This window comes from Rhinoderma darwinii, chromosome 7 (assembly GCF_050947455.1).
Source record: "Rhinoderma darwinii isolate aRhiDar2 chromosome 7, aRhiDar2.hap1, whole genome shotgun sequence".
NCBI classification, from domain to species: Eukaryota; Metazoa; Chordata; class Amphibia; order Anura; family Rhinodermatidae; genus Rhinoderma; species Rhinoderma darwinii.
In genome coordinates, this window is record NC_134693.1 from 22,302,529 (window position 1) to 22,320,665 (window position 18,137).

Below are 18,137 nucleotides of genomic sequence, written 5' to 3' on the forward strand. Positions count from 1 at the left end.
AGCGGAACGACGCAGGTGGCGTGATGATGTCATCTCGCGGTCTGCATTATTTGTTAATCACCAAATGGCAGGGCAGAGAACTGACAGTTCCCGTGCTTTGCTAGTGCTGGAATGATCAACTGTATGCGCATCCAAAGGACGTGGATACCCGAACTTTTATCTGCCCATATTGTGATCCGCCATTGTCCACGATCAACTGTGAGTGGTATTATTGCAAGTTGGAAGCTATAGGAAACACAGCAAATTAGCCACGAAGTGGCAGACCACGTAAAGTTACAGAGTGGGGTCGCTGAATGTGCTGAGACGCATAATGCATAAAAGTGACCAACGCTCTGCTTCAGCATACCAAGACATTTTGGACAATTGTAGCTTCCAACTTTGTGGGAACAGTTTGGGGTTCGTCCCTTTTCTGTTCCAGGACTGTTCCCCAGTGCGCAGGGTCCATAAAGACATGGTTGGTTGGTTGGTTGGTTAGTTGGTTGGATGGTGGAGTTTGGTGTGTGAGAACTTGACTGGCCGCAGAGAGCCCTGACCTCAACCCCATCCAACACCTTTAATATGAACTAGAATGGAGCTTGTGAGCCAGGCCCCCTCCTCCACCATCAGTGTCTGACATCACAAATGCTCTTCTGGATAAATGGTCAAAAATTCCCACAGACAAACTCCAAAATCTTGTAGAAAGTCTTCCCAGAGGAGTGGAAGCTGTTTTAGCTGCAAAGGACGGGACCAACTCCATATTAATGGCTATGGATTTCGATGGAACGTCATAAAATCTCCTGTAGGTGTAATGTGGAGCTGTCCCAATAATTGTGTCCATATAGTGTATTTGAGCAAATTTTCAGGACTACAAAACAGGGACTGGAGATGCGGGATAGATAGTCCATCAAATCTAAAAGAAAAAGTCATGTCCTCCCTTTAATCATTGATGGAAATTTAGACGTAGGGCGTGGCTTTCTTTGTGTGGAGAAGAGGGCGAAAGCTTTAGTCAATAAGTCGCATTGTCTGTGACTTGCAAGACCTCCCTCCCCCCTTTGTATAATCAATTGGTGGGGCGCTTGATAAATATGGCTCCCATTTTTCAATGCAATTACACCAATTAGAGGCTGACATAATTGCATTGATAAATATTACCCAGTGTGTTTCACAATATAGGTAAACCCCGACATTCACCAGGGCTTTATGGACCATACTACTGGCAAATGCCCACAGTCAACATGAGCACAACTGGAAGGGCAATTTTAAAATTGAAAAGTGACTCAGCCAATCAACGTTCATTTCTGAAAACGAAGGGGCGGGAGTAGGTGACATCACTTCCTGTGAGTGACACCTCAGCAGCGGGCAGCCGGCTTTGTGCTCCGCCCCCTTCTATTCTGTATGCTCTTCCGTGCACTGGGCGTTGTGTCCCGGGTCCCTGCAGTATACACCCGCTCTCTTGTCCGCGCCATCATGAAGCCTCTCGTCGTTTTCGTCCTCGGAGGACCGGGGGCTGGGAAGGGAACCCAGTGTGAGAGGATCGTGGAGGTGAGTGTGTATGGCTGTCAGTGAAGCGTATTGCCCCTGTAATGTAATGATGAGGCCGATATATTTCCTGCCCATTGACAGTCACTTCCAATCTAACTCTTGTGGAACTACAAGTCTCAGCATGCCAATGATAGCAGTGTGCTGGAAACCATCGGACCACCAAGGGTTAACGTATAAACGCAACTATTAAAAAATGTGTCCTCCTTAAAATCAATGGGGGGCGATTTCAGCAGTTTTTTGGGCACGGATTCCGACGCGGTTTTCACATCAAAATCAGCGCTAAAAAAAGCTCTGTGTGAACTGACCCTAGGACTGCAGTGCTGATTGTCATTAGTTGTCACCCAACTTTCCTAGAATCAGAACTAACGGGGGAGGTATTATAGAATTAGAGGTGAGGAGGGCGACTTTTATTGGGGGTGGGGGGTGATCTTTAGGATTTTGCTCTTATGATTAGGAGAGAACTGGTGAACTTCGAACATAAAGTTATTCTAGGAGTAATTAGGGTGTGTCGGGTGTGAAATCTGACCCTATCGTTATAGCAGGATCACCCTGTAATCAGCAACGTCGTCATGGGAAACCCTTTATTTAGGCAAAACACCAACTCTTGCTTGCGGGCAATGTCTGAAAACAGCCCAGCCGGGTCCAGAGCACCTAGAGGTTGAGATGACGACAGATGACGTGTTCTGTAAGGATTTGGGCAAAGTCCGTTTTTGGCATTTCAAGGGGAATGTGAGAATGCTGCGGGACCAGGCAGGATAAGGCGAGTTGTAGTCATCATCCCTCATCATCATCTGTTCTCATTCAGAGCTGAATATGTACCTAGAAATTACTGCAGGCGCCAAACTCTTTTTTGAGTCTTCCTCTATTGCTGTCTCTATGGACTCTTGGAACGTGATCACCGGCTCCAGAAGACTTGAAGGCGTTTTCCATAATCAGTATTTATCACCTAATCACGGGATAGGTGATAAATATATGATCAGTGGGGGGCCGACTGCTGGGACTCCCACCGATCATGAGTGGTCTTACCTGGCCGTTCCTGTGAGCCCCATATAAAGTGAATGGAGCAGGGACCGAACATGTACAGTACCGCTCCATTCATACGGGTCACACAGGGACAGCCAGGTAAGCCCATTTTTGGGATCGGTGGGAGTCCGAGCAGTCTGACCTTCAACGACATGATATTTATCATAGTAACAACCGTCAGAATTATGAATTCAGCTCCGGTGGCTCAGTTGATAGTGACCCCCTTCCGTGTGACTGTTACCCGCTTTTTCTTGCAGGAGCTGTCACTCTATTCTGGCACGTCTAGGGTCACCTCCATGCCTTAAAGGGATTTTCCATTTTTTGGTTTTCTACACCTATCTGAGGGTTATATAAGAAGAGGTCTGGGGGCATGTACCACTATAGTCCTGAATGTCGGCGTCCGCTCACTCAGTAGACGGCTTTACCCTTTCTGCTTTGACTTATGTTTGTAGAACTTCACAGCATCTTGGAAATATGAGTCACAGCTGGAGGAGTCTGGTCACTTACAGCCACGGCCCCTTCTTTTAAGCGGTGGTCTCTCACTTGGGGCTCTCCAGCTGTTGCCGAAAATAATTCTGCCTCGCGGAGGTTTCAGGACTGTAAACATATATTTGTTGTCTTGGGCGGGTTCCAGACCGTTTAATGACGGGGTTCCCATGGATAGAAAGGCAAAGAGAAGCACTATGGGGGAATTTATGAACGGCTGTATCGCCTGTTATCTGGCATCAAAAAGTCGCCAATTATGGCGCACACCATAATTGAGCAATAAGTGACTTTTTGCCCTCTTTACGGTTTCATCACCATTTTTTAAAAGTGGTGAGAAAAGTAGGTGGGTTCAGCGGGAGACTGTGGTCTGACACACCGATTATTTTTACTATAATTACACCAGAAACTAAAAATCTGTAGCACAAGCGCAAAAATACGCCTTCGCATAGACAACATACTTTTGAATTTTTGGCGCATGGACAGGTAAAGATGCGCCAAATATATTAGGAGTGCTGCTCTTAATAAATTTAGCGTATTTTACTACAGCGCAGTAAAGTTTAAGACTGGCATACAAATCCCGAGTCCTGCTGCGACTACTGGGAAGGGGGTGGGCTGGTTAGATACCCTGGGGTGATTAATTGGAGGGTTGCCGTAATGCTCCGGGGAGACCCGCGTGTAAATACATACGTGTTTTGCTGCAATTGCCGTAAAATTTCAGCAAGAAATTGCCTTGTATTTACAGTGTGTGTGTGAATGGTTTGGAATATCGGATAATCCTCCACCGAGCTTTACCTCCCACATTACCGATCATGGATGGGCACAAGGCAGTAGACTTTAGTAGCCGTTTTGTCTGTTTTAGTGGCCGGTGTATTAGTTGCTTCGTGTTCTTTGTATTATTCTTAGCTGTTTTGCCGAGACAGAAATAAATAAGGAAAGCCGCAACCATTACTTGTCCCTAGTCCCATTTCTGCTAAGCGAGGAAGCGTTGTGATCAGCCGTGGGCACGTTGTTCTTATTTTCCGCGCTGTTCTTATAAGACGTTGTGACCGAAGAGAATTGTCCTCTTTATTTTTAGAAATATGGCTACACCCATCTGTCAGCTGGAGACTTGCTTCGTGACGAGAGGAAGAGGCCCGGCTCTCAATATGGCGAACTCATTGAGTCGTACATTAAGGACGGGAAGATAGTCCCGGTGGAGATCACCATTAGTCTGCTGCAGAGGGTAAGTAGTGCTGGGGCTAGGGATGGCCGCCGACCGATACACGTAAATTATCAGCATCAGTGAAACAAGACACGTGTATCCTGACCTGTGACGTATATGTCCGTCACTGCCAGTGTACCCATGAGATCAGCGGCAGAAACACGCCAGTTATACGCAGCCCTTCTCCTGCCGCAATCGACAGAATTGGAGATAACTCTGAACTTGGCATTTTAAAGGGGTTATGTGAGGACCAAAAAATTTTAGCAGTGAAATATACATTTCGCTCCTCCGTCGCGCTGATTCTGAGATTTTCATACATTTTATAGCGCAGTCTTCTTTGATGACGATACGACTCTTCTTCATGTGGCCGGCCCCGCGGCACTCTATGTACTCGCAGTACTACTGCTCCTGCTTGTACATGGAGTACAGCGGGGCCCGTCACATGACCAAGAGTCGTGTCGTCATGAAGGAAGACAGCGCTGCTGGCTAGTTGCACAATGAAAATCTCAGAATCAACGCAACAGGGAACCGGAATGTATATTAGCGAGTGTTCCCACATACTGCAGTGAGCACTGCTAATAATTTTTGGTCCCCACATAACCCCTTTAACCCCTGAGATGCTGTGGTCAATAGCGGTCTCCGCATCTAAGGTGTTTGACAGCTAGAAGGAGCTCCGCGCTGTTGGGTTACCATAGCAGCGCAGGGTCTAACAAAAAGCAAACCACCCCCCCTTGCAAAAAAAAATTCAAAAATCTCTCCTAAAATGTAAAAAAAAAAAAAAAAGTGGTTTCATTTCACCGTATTCGTACTGACCCGTAGAATAAAGTAAACTCTTCTTTTTACTGCACAGTAAACAGTAAGATTTTTTTTTTTGCACGATTACCCCAAAAAAATGTTTAAATAATAAAAGCGACATAAGAATATGTACAGCAAATAGTGTCATTGAAAAATCCGGATTGTCCCGTAAGGCCAAAATCACACGGCAGTGAAAAAGATATCCATTAAAAACTGATCAACTGTCAGTTTTTCATGGCCGTTTTGCATCAGCGTGTCTATAAATTTTCATTTATTTCCAGTCCGTCTGTCCGTTTTTAAATGGCCGTTTGCCGTATGATTTCCATGGGCGTTAAAAAAATAAAAAAAAATTATATTTAATTTGGCAGTTTTTTTTTTTTTTTTATCCCAACCCCCTGAAAATACCACAGTGCCTATGTAGGTAGTGCTGCAATGCCCCTGTAGATAATGCCCACATAATGCCACAGTGCCCACTGTAGATGGGCCGGGGATTTTGCTCCAGGAGTAACCCCTTGACATCACTGTCCATATATGGATAGTGACGCCGGGGTCTTCTACAGGAGCAGAATCCCTTGCCAGAGCGGGGTCTGGCCGCCGAGGATTCCGCTCTTACAGGGAGCTATGATGGGGATGGGGGGGGGGGGGGTTTGCTATCAGGCAGTGGGGTGCTATCTACATGGAGGGGTGCTATCTACAAGACAGGGTCGTACTGACCTGCAGAATAAAGTTAACATGTCATTTTTACTGCACAGTGAACCTTATAATGAAGCCCAAATAATAATGAAGCAATTGCTGCTTTTTTTTTCATTCCCATTCCAAAATAAATTTTTTACGTTTTTCAATCCATTAAATGTTACAATATGTCACCAATTAAAGCTAAAACTTGTCCTGCAAAAAACAAGCCCCCATGCAGCTACGTCGACGGAAAAAGAAAAAAGTTCTGGCTCTTGGAACGGCAGGGATGAAAAAACCAACACAAAAACCGGTTGTGGTGGGAAGGGGTTAATGCTGCGGTCAAATGTCAGTGTTGTAACTTATTATAGATCTACCTGAAAATACAAAGGCCGCCGTCCTACATGAACCCACGAGATTAGACGAAGAGAGTCAGATATTGAAAACGGTGAGAAGTCCGAATACAGACTTGCAGAACTTTCCATTCTAAAATGATTAACCTCTCGAGGAACGCTGCAATCCAAGAGCCAGAACTTTTTTATTTTTCCGTCGAGTGTTTTTTTTTAGGCTACATTCACACAATGAAGTTCTATGGGTGTATTCACGTGGCCGTTTTTTTAATGGTGCTTATTGGTACTATTTTGGGGTACATGCGACTTTTTATCACCTCTTTTTATTTATTTTTTTACGGAGTTCACCGTGTTGGTTATATAATGTGATATTTTAATTGTTTAGCTGAAGTCTGTATGCCCATATGTGGCGGCTTTATTTTGCTACCCCCTCATTGACACACAGGGGGTACATTTTATGCAGTGGTGCCTGTATTGGCTGGCCCCATGTACACTGAGTTTTTCTACTTGACATTACGTCCGGCGGGTATGTGGTTTTTGGACTATATTGGGACGACAATCTGCGGGCCATAGTTTGTGTACGTTTTGAGATGAGAGGCGGATTGCTGCAAGTTTCCAGGAAGTTATATCCTGTTTTCCTGGGGCTTTTTATTGCAGTCACACGGGAGGAATCCTCAGCACAGCGATGTAGAATATTTCACTCTAGATATCATTCAGGGTCCCTTCAATAATGATTTATAATTTATAGATTACCAGGCTGCAGAACTACTGTTCCCAGCATGCCTCCACTATGATATAGGTGCACGTTCTTTTTCTAAGTGCCCTTTTACGCCAGCCCATTATTGGGCAAGCGAGCGTTCACAGAACGCTCGTTCCCGATCATTGCCCTGTATAAACAGGGCAACAATCAGCCAATGAACGAGCCAAACGCTCGTTCATCAGCTGATTGCATAGTTCTAAATGGCAAAAATATTATCGTTGTCGGCAGCGCATCTCCCTATAAAAGTAGCAAACGAGCAGCCGTGTAAATACCACCTTTAATCCGTACTATTGCGCAGTCCCTTGTTCTGTTATCAGATTGTATTGTTGTTCAATGGAATGATTGTCCAGAAAAATGGGTTTTGGTTCTTTCCATACCACTTCTTCAGTCTCTTCAATTTGGAAATTCGATCTTCGTTTTAATAGGTCAGAAGATAAATTTAAGGTGGAATTCCTCTTTACTTTAAATTTCCATTTAATTCAGATGCAAATTAGCTATCTATAGGTGGCACTAGAGAGCTAGTGTTCTTCCTTCTAAGGAGATCTCATTTGCATATTTCTCCCAGACAAAACACCCGACATCAGCTGGATCTCCGCAAGGAGATCCGGTACCTTCCCATAGCAGTTAATCCAGATCTTCATTTTGAACAATTCCTTCCTGACCTCCTTGTGATTGATCCCTGTTTTGACATGTAGATTCTTCTAATTAATTGTCTTACTTAATGGTCCAGGCAATGGCGCAAACCATGGCGGCAAATACTGAGAAGAACAAATTCCTTATTGATGGTTTCCCCAGGAACGAGGACAACCTGCAGGGCTGGGACAGGACCATGAATGGCAAAGCTGATGTGTCTTTTGTACTTTTCTTTGATTGCGATAATGAGGTAGGTTATGTCGGGGGTGACTGCCGGCGAGATAGAACACCTTCCAAACCCCTACTCTGCTATTAGCACAGGGGGCGCCATTTCTTCCCTTTTCTCATTTCTGTCCTTCTCTTCTCTATTTTATGGGCTCACAGAAATGGCTGCAAAGCCTACAACTAATTCTCACCATTTCAAAGAAGACCGGATACCCCGCTGTCCGGTCCTGCACTGCGACGCGGCTGCTACAGATTTGAGTATATGGCAAAGAATTATAAGCAGAACAGCAGATTTGCCTCAGTATTACAGGACACGGGTTCTACTTTTATTTTAGCTGGGTGACCTCCAAATATCAGGAGATTCTCTTCTTCTATGGGAGATAGAAACTGTAACGGGGGTGGGAGAAGATTCTATAGTGGAGCCTCGTGCTCAGATCTGGTCAGGGTTCGAGGTAAAGGAATCAAGAGGATGAGGAGCAGCGGCTTGTAAAGGGTCAATCTAGAGGAGGAGACGGCTGCTTGTAGAGGGTTAATCTGCTAGTGAGGGAGGAGGAGACGGCTGCTTGTAAAAGGTTAAGGTGGGTGTAAACTTTAGATGACCATCGTCCAAATGCTCGTTCGGCCAGCAGCTATCCCCCCCCTCCCCCCCCCTCCCCACACACGTGGACCCTCTGCCGAGCCTGCATGTGTTCTCAATGGGTAGAGTGGTATAAGCCATTGCAGTGTTGACCTCCAACATGCCTGAGTTGGGACACCCCTATACACATTAGATGGTCGGCCAGGCCCGCCAAGCTTTTATCACTAAGAGGAGATTTTTTATTTTCCTAATTCTATATATTTGAGGGTTTTTATATTTTGCTCTCCTCTGGCTTCGTGAGGTTTCTCGGGAGGTGACGGGTGCCCTTTAAGAGCAGCTTTGCAGCCATTTTTGTCAGTCTGGAACTCATTGTGTAATAAAAATTTCTGCCACTTTTATAGTCCACTTTAATTCCTCACCATTTTAAATATGCCTGCTTGCTGTCAGTGAATATCAACATTCTAGTTTACATCCAGAAGCTGAAAACCAGTACAGACCTAAAACTTCTCACAGCTGAGATTTTGTTCCGATTGTTTCCAGTTCAGACAATGCCATGAGATGTGAATTGTAGTAAAATCTCTGCGGTGTACTATTCCTGTCATATGCTCGGAGCGGTTACTAATTCTTTGCATTATGTTAGACTTGCATCACACGCTGCCTGGAGAGGGGGAAAAGCAGTGGACGAAGTGATGATAACAGAGAGAGCCTGGAGAAGAGGTACGTACAGACGACTATCACACATTCTCCACGTACATTTATATATAGAATGGGACTAGGCTGCTTTATATGGGCCGATCCCAATCAACTAGATGTCATAGGTGCCCAATGGGGAGAGCCGGGTTTGACCACCTATTTCCCACATATTCGCTTCCTTTCGGTTGGAGGTGATCCTCAAGGATGAAGATTATTTCAGCCATGATAGGATTTTTCTCTGTAGTGCATTATTTTTGGCTCGTAAAAGTATGGCCAAGAGGTGGATGGTAGAGAGACCCCATCGCTCCCTCATTAGAAGACCTTGGTAAAAGGGGTATCACAGTTATCACCTATCCACCGCTTGCACCCCCGCCACTCCTCACCGCTTAACCGCGGCGAGGTGGACATTAAAAGGAGCGCAGGTCAAACATGCGCGCTGCCGCTTCATTCCAAGTCTATGGGAATGACAGAAACAGCAGAGTACAGCGCTCGTCTGATTCCGTCAGTCCTATAGCCTCCGAATGTGGCGGCAGCGCGCATGTTTGACCACCGCTGCATGTCCAGTGAGGAGGATCTGGGGGTTTTGGACCCCCGTTCTCGCGATCAGATTATTGTTGATTCTGTCTGGGATTACCCCTTTAATATTCCGCTTCTTTATGTGAATATTGTATATGAAAATCAAGGATGTCCTGCTAAACTTCAACAAGTGAGATACATGGTGCTTATCACTCCTGACGCTTCGGGGGTCCCACACCTGCCGGGATCCGATTGAGGGGTTTTGCCGCTATGTTTGGCTCTCCGACCTTGGTAGCTGCGCGTGAGAATTACACTTTCAGGTTTTATACTACTGCTGATCCTATTGTTTGATTATTGCATTTATATGTCATCATTTAAGCCGTATCTCATGTTAAAATGAATGCACCACATTGCAACACGTCGTTTTTTTGTTAGGGTTAATTTAAAAAAAAAAAAAAAGAGACTATTCTAATGATACACTTGGGGGCACATTGGTTTATTCTCTAGGGTCACGAGTGAGGCCCCCTGGGCACGGCCGGCCGCGGACAGCCACCCGCATTTGCGGGCCGTGCTCCCATATAAAGTAAACCCACTGTGTAGAATTGCCTTCATTGCTCTTATTGTTAATTCAGCCAGAAAATTGGTTGCCCCTGTAGTGGTCGGTAGGAGATGTACATTATAGGAGCCTCGGCTTATACATCTTTAAATTTGTTTTACAGAATGACATAATTTTGAATTGGGACTATGGAAAAAGTATTTGGAAGCATTTCTTATTATTTTTAGGATGACGATCTGATGATTATATTGTTATAATCGTCCCTAATGCATTAGATTGTGACTGGCATTATTTCGCTATATTTCTCTGTTCTGTCACTTTTTTACAGAAAATCACAGCGGAGCTGTAGTCCCTATTGACATCAATGGGGTTTTCGTGGCGTCCGTTACATTTTTGTTCTCTCTGGTTGCTGTTATTTATCGTAGGCAGAATAGTTAAAGGGGTTCTCCGCTTTGGACAATCGCTACTTGTTAGATGAGACCCTTGACAATAAGCAGATCACAAAGTGTTCCCCTGTGATCAGCTGTAATCTGTGGGAAAACCTGGCAGCAAGTGTTCAAATTCGCTTCAGCGCCACCACAGGGGAGATTAAGCGTTACACAATGTCCATTCATATCAATGGGTTGTCTATGTAATGCAGGACAGGATGGGTCCTCCAGAGCAAGAGACGCTCGTTGTAACCACTATGAACGAGAGATATGGATCCCCCCTATTAACCCAGATTTTCCTAAAAGGTTGTATGGGAATGGGTTTTCTAAACTATACAATCCCTGTGTTAAAGTGTACTCGGTACCCCAAAATGATTTGTCTTTGGTCTTAATGGGTTTGTACAGGATTAGAATTTAAAAAAAAATTTCTTCCAGAAACCTATATCACCGACACAACAAAATAAAGTGCAAGACCAAACTTGTATACAAAAGAAAGCTTTCAATTAATCCAAAATATGTAAAAAAAAAAAAGATATTACAGTCCTACCAAAGAACACGTACACAACGCAGGACAAAAATGACAATAATAATGGAGTGTAACATATAATATAATCGAGATAAGTATCATACAGAAGTTTAATTATAGATGACAAAAGTGCAAGTGCATAGCCTTCCAGAAGCAACAGCGCCACACCTGCCCATAGGCTGTGTCTGGTATTACAGCCACTTTGAATTGAATAGGTCTGAGCACCCTGTGGACAGGTATGGCCCTTTTTTTAAAAGTAGAAATATTTTTATGATCCAAATCTTAGCTGTTTTCTCCTTTACGCTCCAGGATTCAGACGTACCTTCAGTCCACCCGGCCCATCATTGACCTGTATGAGAAAAGGGGAAAGGTCCGAAAAGTTGACGCATCAAAATCTGTAGATCAGGTTGGTTACAGCTGCCTTTAACAGAAGATGATTTTGAAAAGTTTTTTTGGTGGCGACTCGAGAACTGCTGAAATTTTCTTCATCGTGTCAATACTGATTCAGTGTATAAAAGGTTTGTCCTCTTTGGGCAAATTCTTTTTGTCCGAAGGGTCCACAGCAGTAAGCTGATCACTGGGTGTCGTGCTGCTAGGACCTTCAGCGATCACCTGTAATCTAAGAAGGTACCTCGCACCAAGTGTTTAGTTCTACTGCAGCGCCACCACAGGCGAAATTAAGCATTACTCAACTCACATTGAAATCAATTGGCTGTTTATGTATTGTATGGATGTGCTGAGTCCTCCAGAGTGAGACTCTCTTAATAGTTGCTCTCCACTTTGGCTGACCAGTTTGCCTGACTGAGGACCCTCTATTAACTCCGAGTTCCCTAATAGGGCTTGAAAATTGTTTTTGTTTTTTTGTTAACCAGAAAACCCCTCTAATCTCCTCTCTCTTTTTTTAGGTTTTTGGCAAAGTCCAAGAAATCTTTGACCATGAGGGAAAATGAGGCTTCTCTGAGCTCCATCCACATCATAAACTTTATTCATTGCCTAGTTGATATCTATTTTTTTCTATTCTTTTTTTATGTACGCACTGTAATACTGGGTTTAATCGTATTGCAACGTCTCCTTTTATTTCCATCCTCCCGTCTCGTCCTGAAGGTTTTAGCTACATGCCAGGGTCGTACTGTCCCTGCATTACAAGAGCTACTACCCTCATCTGACCTGCAGAGCACAGCTGTGGTGGTGGAGGGGTTAATCGGCCACAGCAAATGACCCTTTTATATTTATTCAGGAAATGGGCAAAATATATTTTATGATAAAACTTGGGATTTCCATTCAGAAAGTTAAAATGTGGTGGTTGTCGTTACATAACAGGGCAGAGCTGAAATGGCGTTCAGACGGCGGCATCACTAGGCGTGCGCCAGGGGGTGGTCGTTTCTACTGCATTGATTGGCATTCTTAATTCTCGTTAAATTGTTACCAGTCGTCTTAAATCTTGTTTATCTTCACTTTTAATGTCAATTGTCTGATATATTTGTTACGGTGAAGTGAAAAAGCACGATATATACGAACAACCTTCAGGGTTCACCTCTTCATTGGGGCTCTGAAAGTTGTATTTTGGCACAATAAACAAACAGATGTAGCAGAGCTGAGTTTGTAATTCTGCGCAGCTCATGGCGATATCACAATCTATAGTTCTCAATAGCAATACAGGTAAACCTAGTGAGTTCTCACAGTCCACAAAAGAAATAAATGACTAATTCAGCTCTGCTACATCTGAAGGAAGGGCGGACAATCGCAACTTTATACCTCTCCCTTCTCGTCTGCTAATATCTATACGTATCTATATTATCTAGTATATAAATACATAGCTTGACATGGAAGGGATCATTTATTTACTATGTGCTAAGTTCTAAAATAAAAAAACAGGGTTATAAAGGGATAGTTTCTGCAGGCAGCTTTGTGTTTGTCGCTACGCACTCCCGTTTACCTACATAATCACAGTCCTCCGGGTTTTAGCGCTCATCTGTGAGGAACGGGGAAGTCGGCTTTGAAAATTGCTCTTGCACCAAGAGACCCTTCTGCCAGGAGTGTAGTTAGAGGGGCGGGTGGCTTAAAACTAGTCCTTGTCATTCTGTAGTTGGTTGTTTGGCCTTTAGCTATTCACATTTTAGGCTTGGCTCAACTTGCGAGGTATTTCTATAGATCTGGGTGGAGTGAGGGGTCTAGCTACATAAAAATTTACAAATATTTAATTCCTGTATTCGGCTGTAAGGGAACCGGGCACATTGTTGACCACGCCCAATCCGATATTAAGAAAAGTTCCCCATATCGCTGTAATCCCTGTAGACAGTTTATGCGCCGTATGTAAATGATATGTCATCCGTACCTTCTTTCTTGTCTGCCTCCATCCTGCCTCCCGGTATCGCCAGCATTTTCTTTTCTTCCTTCTCGTCTGTATCCCACATGTGCGCACTAAACGATTAGCGCACTCGGGAGCCTCGGCTTCAAAACAATACTGCGCATGTGCCGGGGCTGACATCATTAGTACGCAACATTGGCAAACCGCGGCGCTGCGCGAGGGAGTGAGTTTGCAGTCGGCGCACGTTCATTCAAGACCTCCGGGAGGGGAGTGTGATCATCATCTAGATGTAGGAGGAGTTTATAGATGAACCCAAAGGCATTCGCCAATCTCCATCTATGCCTGTTCCGTTCCATGGACTCCGTAGAGCTACGTGCCCACGTTGCAGAATTGTATGCGTAGAATCCGCATGAAAACATAAATGCAGGTAAAATCCGTGCATAATATTGCGTTTTTTTATGCATTTTTAGGTCTGTATTTTGATGCAGAAACGTGCACATTTTATGCTGGGAATTTTGGTGTTTTTACGGAAACGCAAGCTAAATTGACATGCTGCGGAATTTAAATACTGCACCGCTGTTCCTGCTACATGTAGATGAGCTTACGCGACATTTCATTTACTTTGCTGGTACAGTATTATGCTGCGCATTTGCCGCAGGGAAATCTACACGGCAAATCCGCAGGTAACACTCATCGTGTGCGTGTGGTCTAGTGATGTATAACATACAGCGCAGGAAACGTTTGAGAACGACTAGAATTAAGCTATCGGCATGCTTGGACACTACTGCTAATGAGCAACCGTGAGTTACTTACTTTACATGACTGGTAGCGCCGTTTACATTAAAAGTTTACGATTTTCTACATTACTACCGATGGATTGGATTAGTTAGAAATGGAGGTAGTGGAGAAGCTGGTTATACGTTGAACAGTCCATACAAAACTGACATATTGTGATACGCCAGCAAAAGATGAGAATAACCAGTAATGGTGGAGCGGGGAGGACGACCGCTATCCAAAGTGTATGGGCAGCTTACGTTTGCAAATGCTGAGCTCTAGTTATCTGGTAATGATCTTCTCTTCCTTTCATGTTAAATGATACACTGAGAATTCTACTGCAGTCAGACACGCCCACTGTGCTGACAGACACGCCCACTGTGCTGAGTTTTACATCCAATTATTGTTACTTCACCTCTGGGCTTTGTGCAAATACTAAACCAACAGTGAATTGTCATTTTATACTGGACCAACTTATATTCTTGGTTTAGATTCCCCTTAACTAAGGGCAGACAATCTACCTCCGGTCTAAGAACAGGTATACTCTCAGTTTGGGCACCTCATTCAATAGGTTTGCTGCCAAAACCAGTGGGAATTAATTGCCCTTCAGGTGCTGGCTTTCTTTTTAGTGATATGTTGGTAAGCTGCTATATCCAGACCTTATATGTCCATCTATCTTATGCTTTCCTGTTTTAAATAGGGGTGCTCATTTTGGTAAAGGGAAAAATTTATTAAAAGGTATTCACTTGAACAATTTGTATAGTTTGTGCTGATGCATGCTGGGGACTGTGGTTTCGCTCCACTAACTGATATGAAGGTGAGCCGTATATTTAGTGTCAAAACGGGAACAGACCCGACTGATTTTGGGGAATGATTTTCCTGATTTCTTATGATAGGATCTAATCCCGTTTATGGACAGCAATATATGACTCGCACACAGATCTGTAGTATCGCCCTGCGAAAAAAATCCTAAAACTCCCATCCATATAGAGATTTATAGCTCTCTATGGTTGGGGCATGTCATACATTGTCTCTCCTGTAGGGGCACTGCAGGAGAAATGATCAAAAACAAATTGGCTGTTCAGGGATGAAAGAGGGGCTGTATAATTTTGTAATTCCGTAGGTTGGTGGTGGTAATAATAATAATAAAAACTTGATATACCGCTAGGAAGGTATTTTGTGCAGGCCTCAGGATCAATGTCAAAACGATTTTTGAATGTACAAAAAAATGTTTTTGTGTAATATGTTTTTGGAGAAGAATGTGCCACGGACATCGACCGATCAGTAACTTTCATGTCTGGACTTTTGTGATGGTGATATGAGTAGAACGAAATAAAATTTTATCAATAAATTGAAGAGGATTAATACCCGTTTTCTTATTTAAATAATTTCTACAAAGTAACAAACAAAAAGGGTTTGAAGAATTGAGGGTTGTTAAAGGGGTCGTCTGCTTTTTACAATACCTTTTTTCTGATCGCTGCTGTGACCTTTAGACCTCATGGCCTAGTTCTCATGGGTCGGATACGCTGTGTAAAACTACGCAGCATATCCGTCCTAGGACCCGCAGCACATTCTGTCCGAAAAACCGCACCAAATTTAAAAAAATAAATAAAACGTTCATACGTACCCTGGCTGTATTCATCGCGACGTGTCCATCCGTTGACGTACAATCCGGCCTCCTGGGATGATGCTGCAGCCCATGTGACCGCTGCTGCCTGTGATTGGCTGCAGCAGTCACATAGGATGAAACGTCATCGCAAGGGGGGTTGGCTTGGAAGAACAACACCCGGGTGGTAAGTATAGGCTTTTTAATGTTCTGAGTTGAGATTCTGCCGCAAAAGTCGCAACACTTGTCTATTTGTTGTGGGTATTACATCCCCATTAAATTCAATGGGGAAAACCTACAACAGAAAAGCAATGAAAACGCAGCATAAATTGACATGCTGCGGATTTAGAATCCGCGCCGCAGGTCAATTTATGAACGTTTTCGCTGCGTTATTTTTCTGGAGCGTGGCCATGAGATTTTCTAAATCTCATACACTTTGCTGCTACTGTAGATGCTGTGAAAATTCTGCAGCGTTTAGGCCGGGCTCCCACTGCGCAGTGTTTCCGACCTGAAACCCGGAGCACTCTCCGCCGGAAAAATCACACCGCTGTGGTGTGGTTTTTCGGACAGAATTTACGCTGCGGAAAGCAGCATTTGCAAAAAACGTAAATACTTACCCCCTCCATCTTCTCTGCGCGTAGTCCAGCCTCCTATGATGACGTGGTACGCCATGTGGCGCGGCAGCCTGTGATTGACTGCCGTGGTCACATGGGATGAAACGTCATCGCAGGAATTCAGGAAGGAGAGCCTTCTGGGTAAGTTTAATTTTTTTTTTTCTTCCGGAGTTGCGATATTGATTTTTGCAGCGTAATCGTAAATGTTGCAACACTTGGCTTTCTGTTGCAGGATTTGCATCCCCATTGAGTTCAATGGGGAAAACCCCCAACAGAAAATCAACAAAAACGCAGCATAAATTGACATGCTGCAGAATTGAATTCTGCGTCGAAGGTAAATTTATTAACGTTTACGCTGCGTTTTTTTTTTCTCCGCAGCGTGGGCATCAGATTCTCAATATCTCATCCACTTTGCTGCTACTTTAAATGCTGCGGAATTTACGTACAATTCTTCTGCGGGAATTCAGCAGCGTTTACACTACGTGGGAACCCGGCCTTATAGATAAGCTGCAATCTGCGGGAAAACCAGGCAGCGAGTGTTCAGTTCCCCAGCAGCGCCACCGCAGGAGAGATTAAGCATTACACAGTGCCCATTAAAATCAAAGGTCTATCCTCCCACTTCTCCGGAATCACCCATAAAGTTTGCAAGGGTGGCAAACTCTTATGCATCTCTCTGTCCATGGACAGCAAACTTTTTGAGAATCCCAAGCCCTTAAAATATAATTGTAAAGTCCAATTTTTGTCTGCCCCATCTGCCCCCGTATTATTAGCTTGTGAGGCAAAAAATGGCATTGGTTTAGATTATTATGGTAAAGTTTACTTCTATGTCTGCAACCCCCCCCCCTTCCTTTGAGAAATGCTTAGCCGACATGAGCCCCCAATGATGTTTAAGAGCCATATTGTATTTTTTTTATTTTTACATGCGTTTTTCAAGTCCTACAGAGAAGCGTATGGGAGAAACGCAATCCACAGAACATGCTGAGTTTTGAAGAAAAAGCCGCTGACCCCTAAAATACCACAAACCAAAACACTTTGGGGGGAATTTAAGAGACCCACTAGGTCAATTTTCAAAAATTACAATTTGTGTAAAAATGTGGCGGATTTTTTTGCAGAAAAAAATCTGACACTTTTTTGCATTTATATGATGCCTCCATCCCTTTAAAAAAATAAATAAAAAAAAAGTAGGTGGGGCTTAGCTAAAGGGGTTGGGCCTCAACAAGCTGATAAATTTACTATAATTTGCGCCAGAAAACGCATACATTATAGTGCAAATCTGGCTTAGGGCTTATTCAGACGAACGTGATAGGCGTGATTTTCACGCGCGTCGCACGGACCTATATTAGTCTATGGCGCAGTGCAGACAGTTGCGTGATTTTTACGCAGCGTGAGTCCGCTTCGTAAAAGTCACGACGTGTCCGTTATTTCTGCGTTTTTCGCGCATCACGCACCCATTGAAGTCAATGGGTGCGTGAAAATCACGCATGTCACACGGAAGCACTTATGTGGGACGAGCGTGATTCGCGCAACAGCTGTCAAAAGGATGAATGAAAATAGAAAAGCACCACGTGCTTTTCTGTTTAGAAACATCCAAATGGAGTGTCATAATGATGGCGGCTGCGCGAAAAGCACGCAGCCGCGCATCATACGCGGCTGACTCACGCAGCTGTCAAGTGCCTTTTGCGCAGGCAAAAAAAAAAAAGGCACGCTCGTGTGAATCCAGCCTTAGACAGGGGTGTGCCTAAATTATTAAGATATGTGCGCCTTACTCCAGCTTTCTTTAGATTGAGGGTAGGTTCACACGCAGAGTTTTCAGACGTATTTCGTGGTCTAAAAGCCTTGAAAAACGCTGGTTACATGCCTACAAACATCTGCC

The 18,137-nt window shown here is 44.0% G+C and overlaps 2 protein-coding genes across 2 annotated transcripts in view; one reads left to right on the plus strand and one right to left on the minus strand.

Annotated features, from left to right (window-relative positions):
* Positions 1-18,137, minus strand: part of LOC142657685 (calcium-activated chloride channel regulator 1-like) — a 1,094,600-nt gene that overhangs the window by 259,056 nt on the left and 817,407 nt on the right. The window lies entirely within an intron of this gene.
* On the plus strand, positions 1,312-15,409 carry CMPK1 (cytidine/uridine monophosphate kinase 1). Its single transcript, XM_075832961.1, has 6 exons — positions 1,312-1,521; positions 4,106-4,252; positions 7,539-7,691; positions 8,884-8,960; positions 11,272-11,368; positions 11,868-15,409. Exons 1-6 carry the CDS (start codon positions 1,375-1,377, stop codon positions 11,910-11,912), a joined length of 666 nt encoding a protein of 221 aa, XP_075689076.1. The 5' UTR covers positions 1,312-1,374; the 3' UTR covers positions 11,913-15,409.

Coding starts and splice junctions, on each gene's coding strand:
- CMPK1 (XM_075832961.1), top strand. CDS start 1,375: ATGCTCTTCCGTGCACTGGGCGTTGTGTCCCGGGTCCCTGCAGTATAC. Junction 1,522..4,105: donor AGTGTGAGAGGATCGTGGAG/GTGAGTGTGTAT, acceptor CTTTATTTTTAG/AAATATGGCTACACCCATCT. Junction 8,961..11,271: donor AGAGAGAGCCTGGAGAAGAG/GTACGTACAGAC, acceptor TTTACGCTCCAG/GATTCAGACGTACCTTCAGT.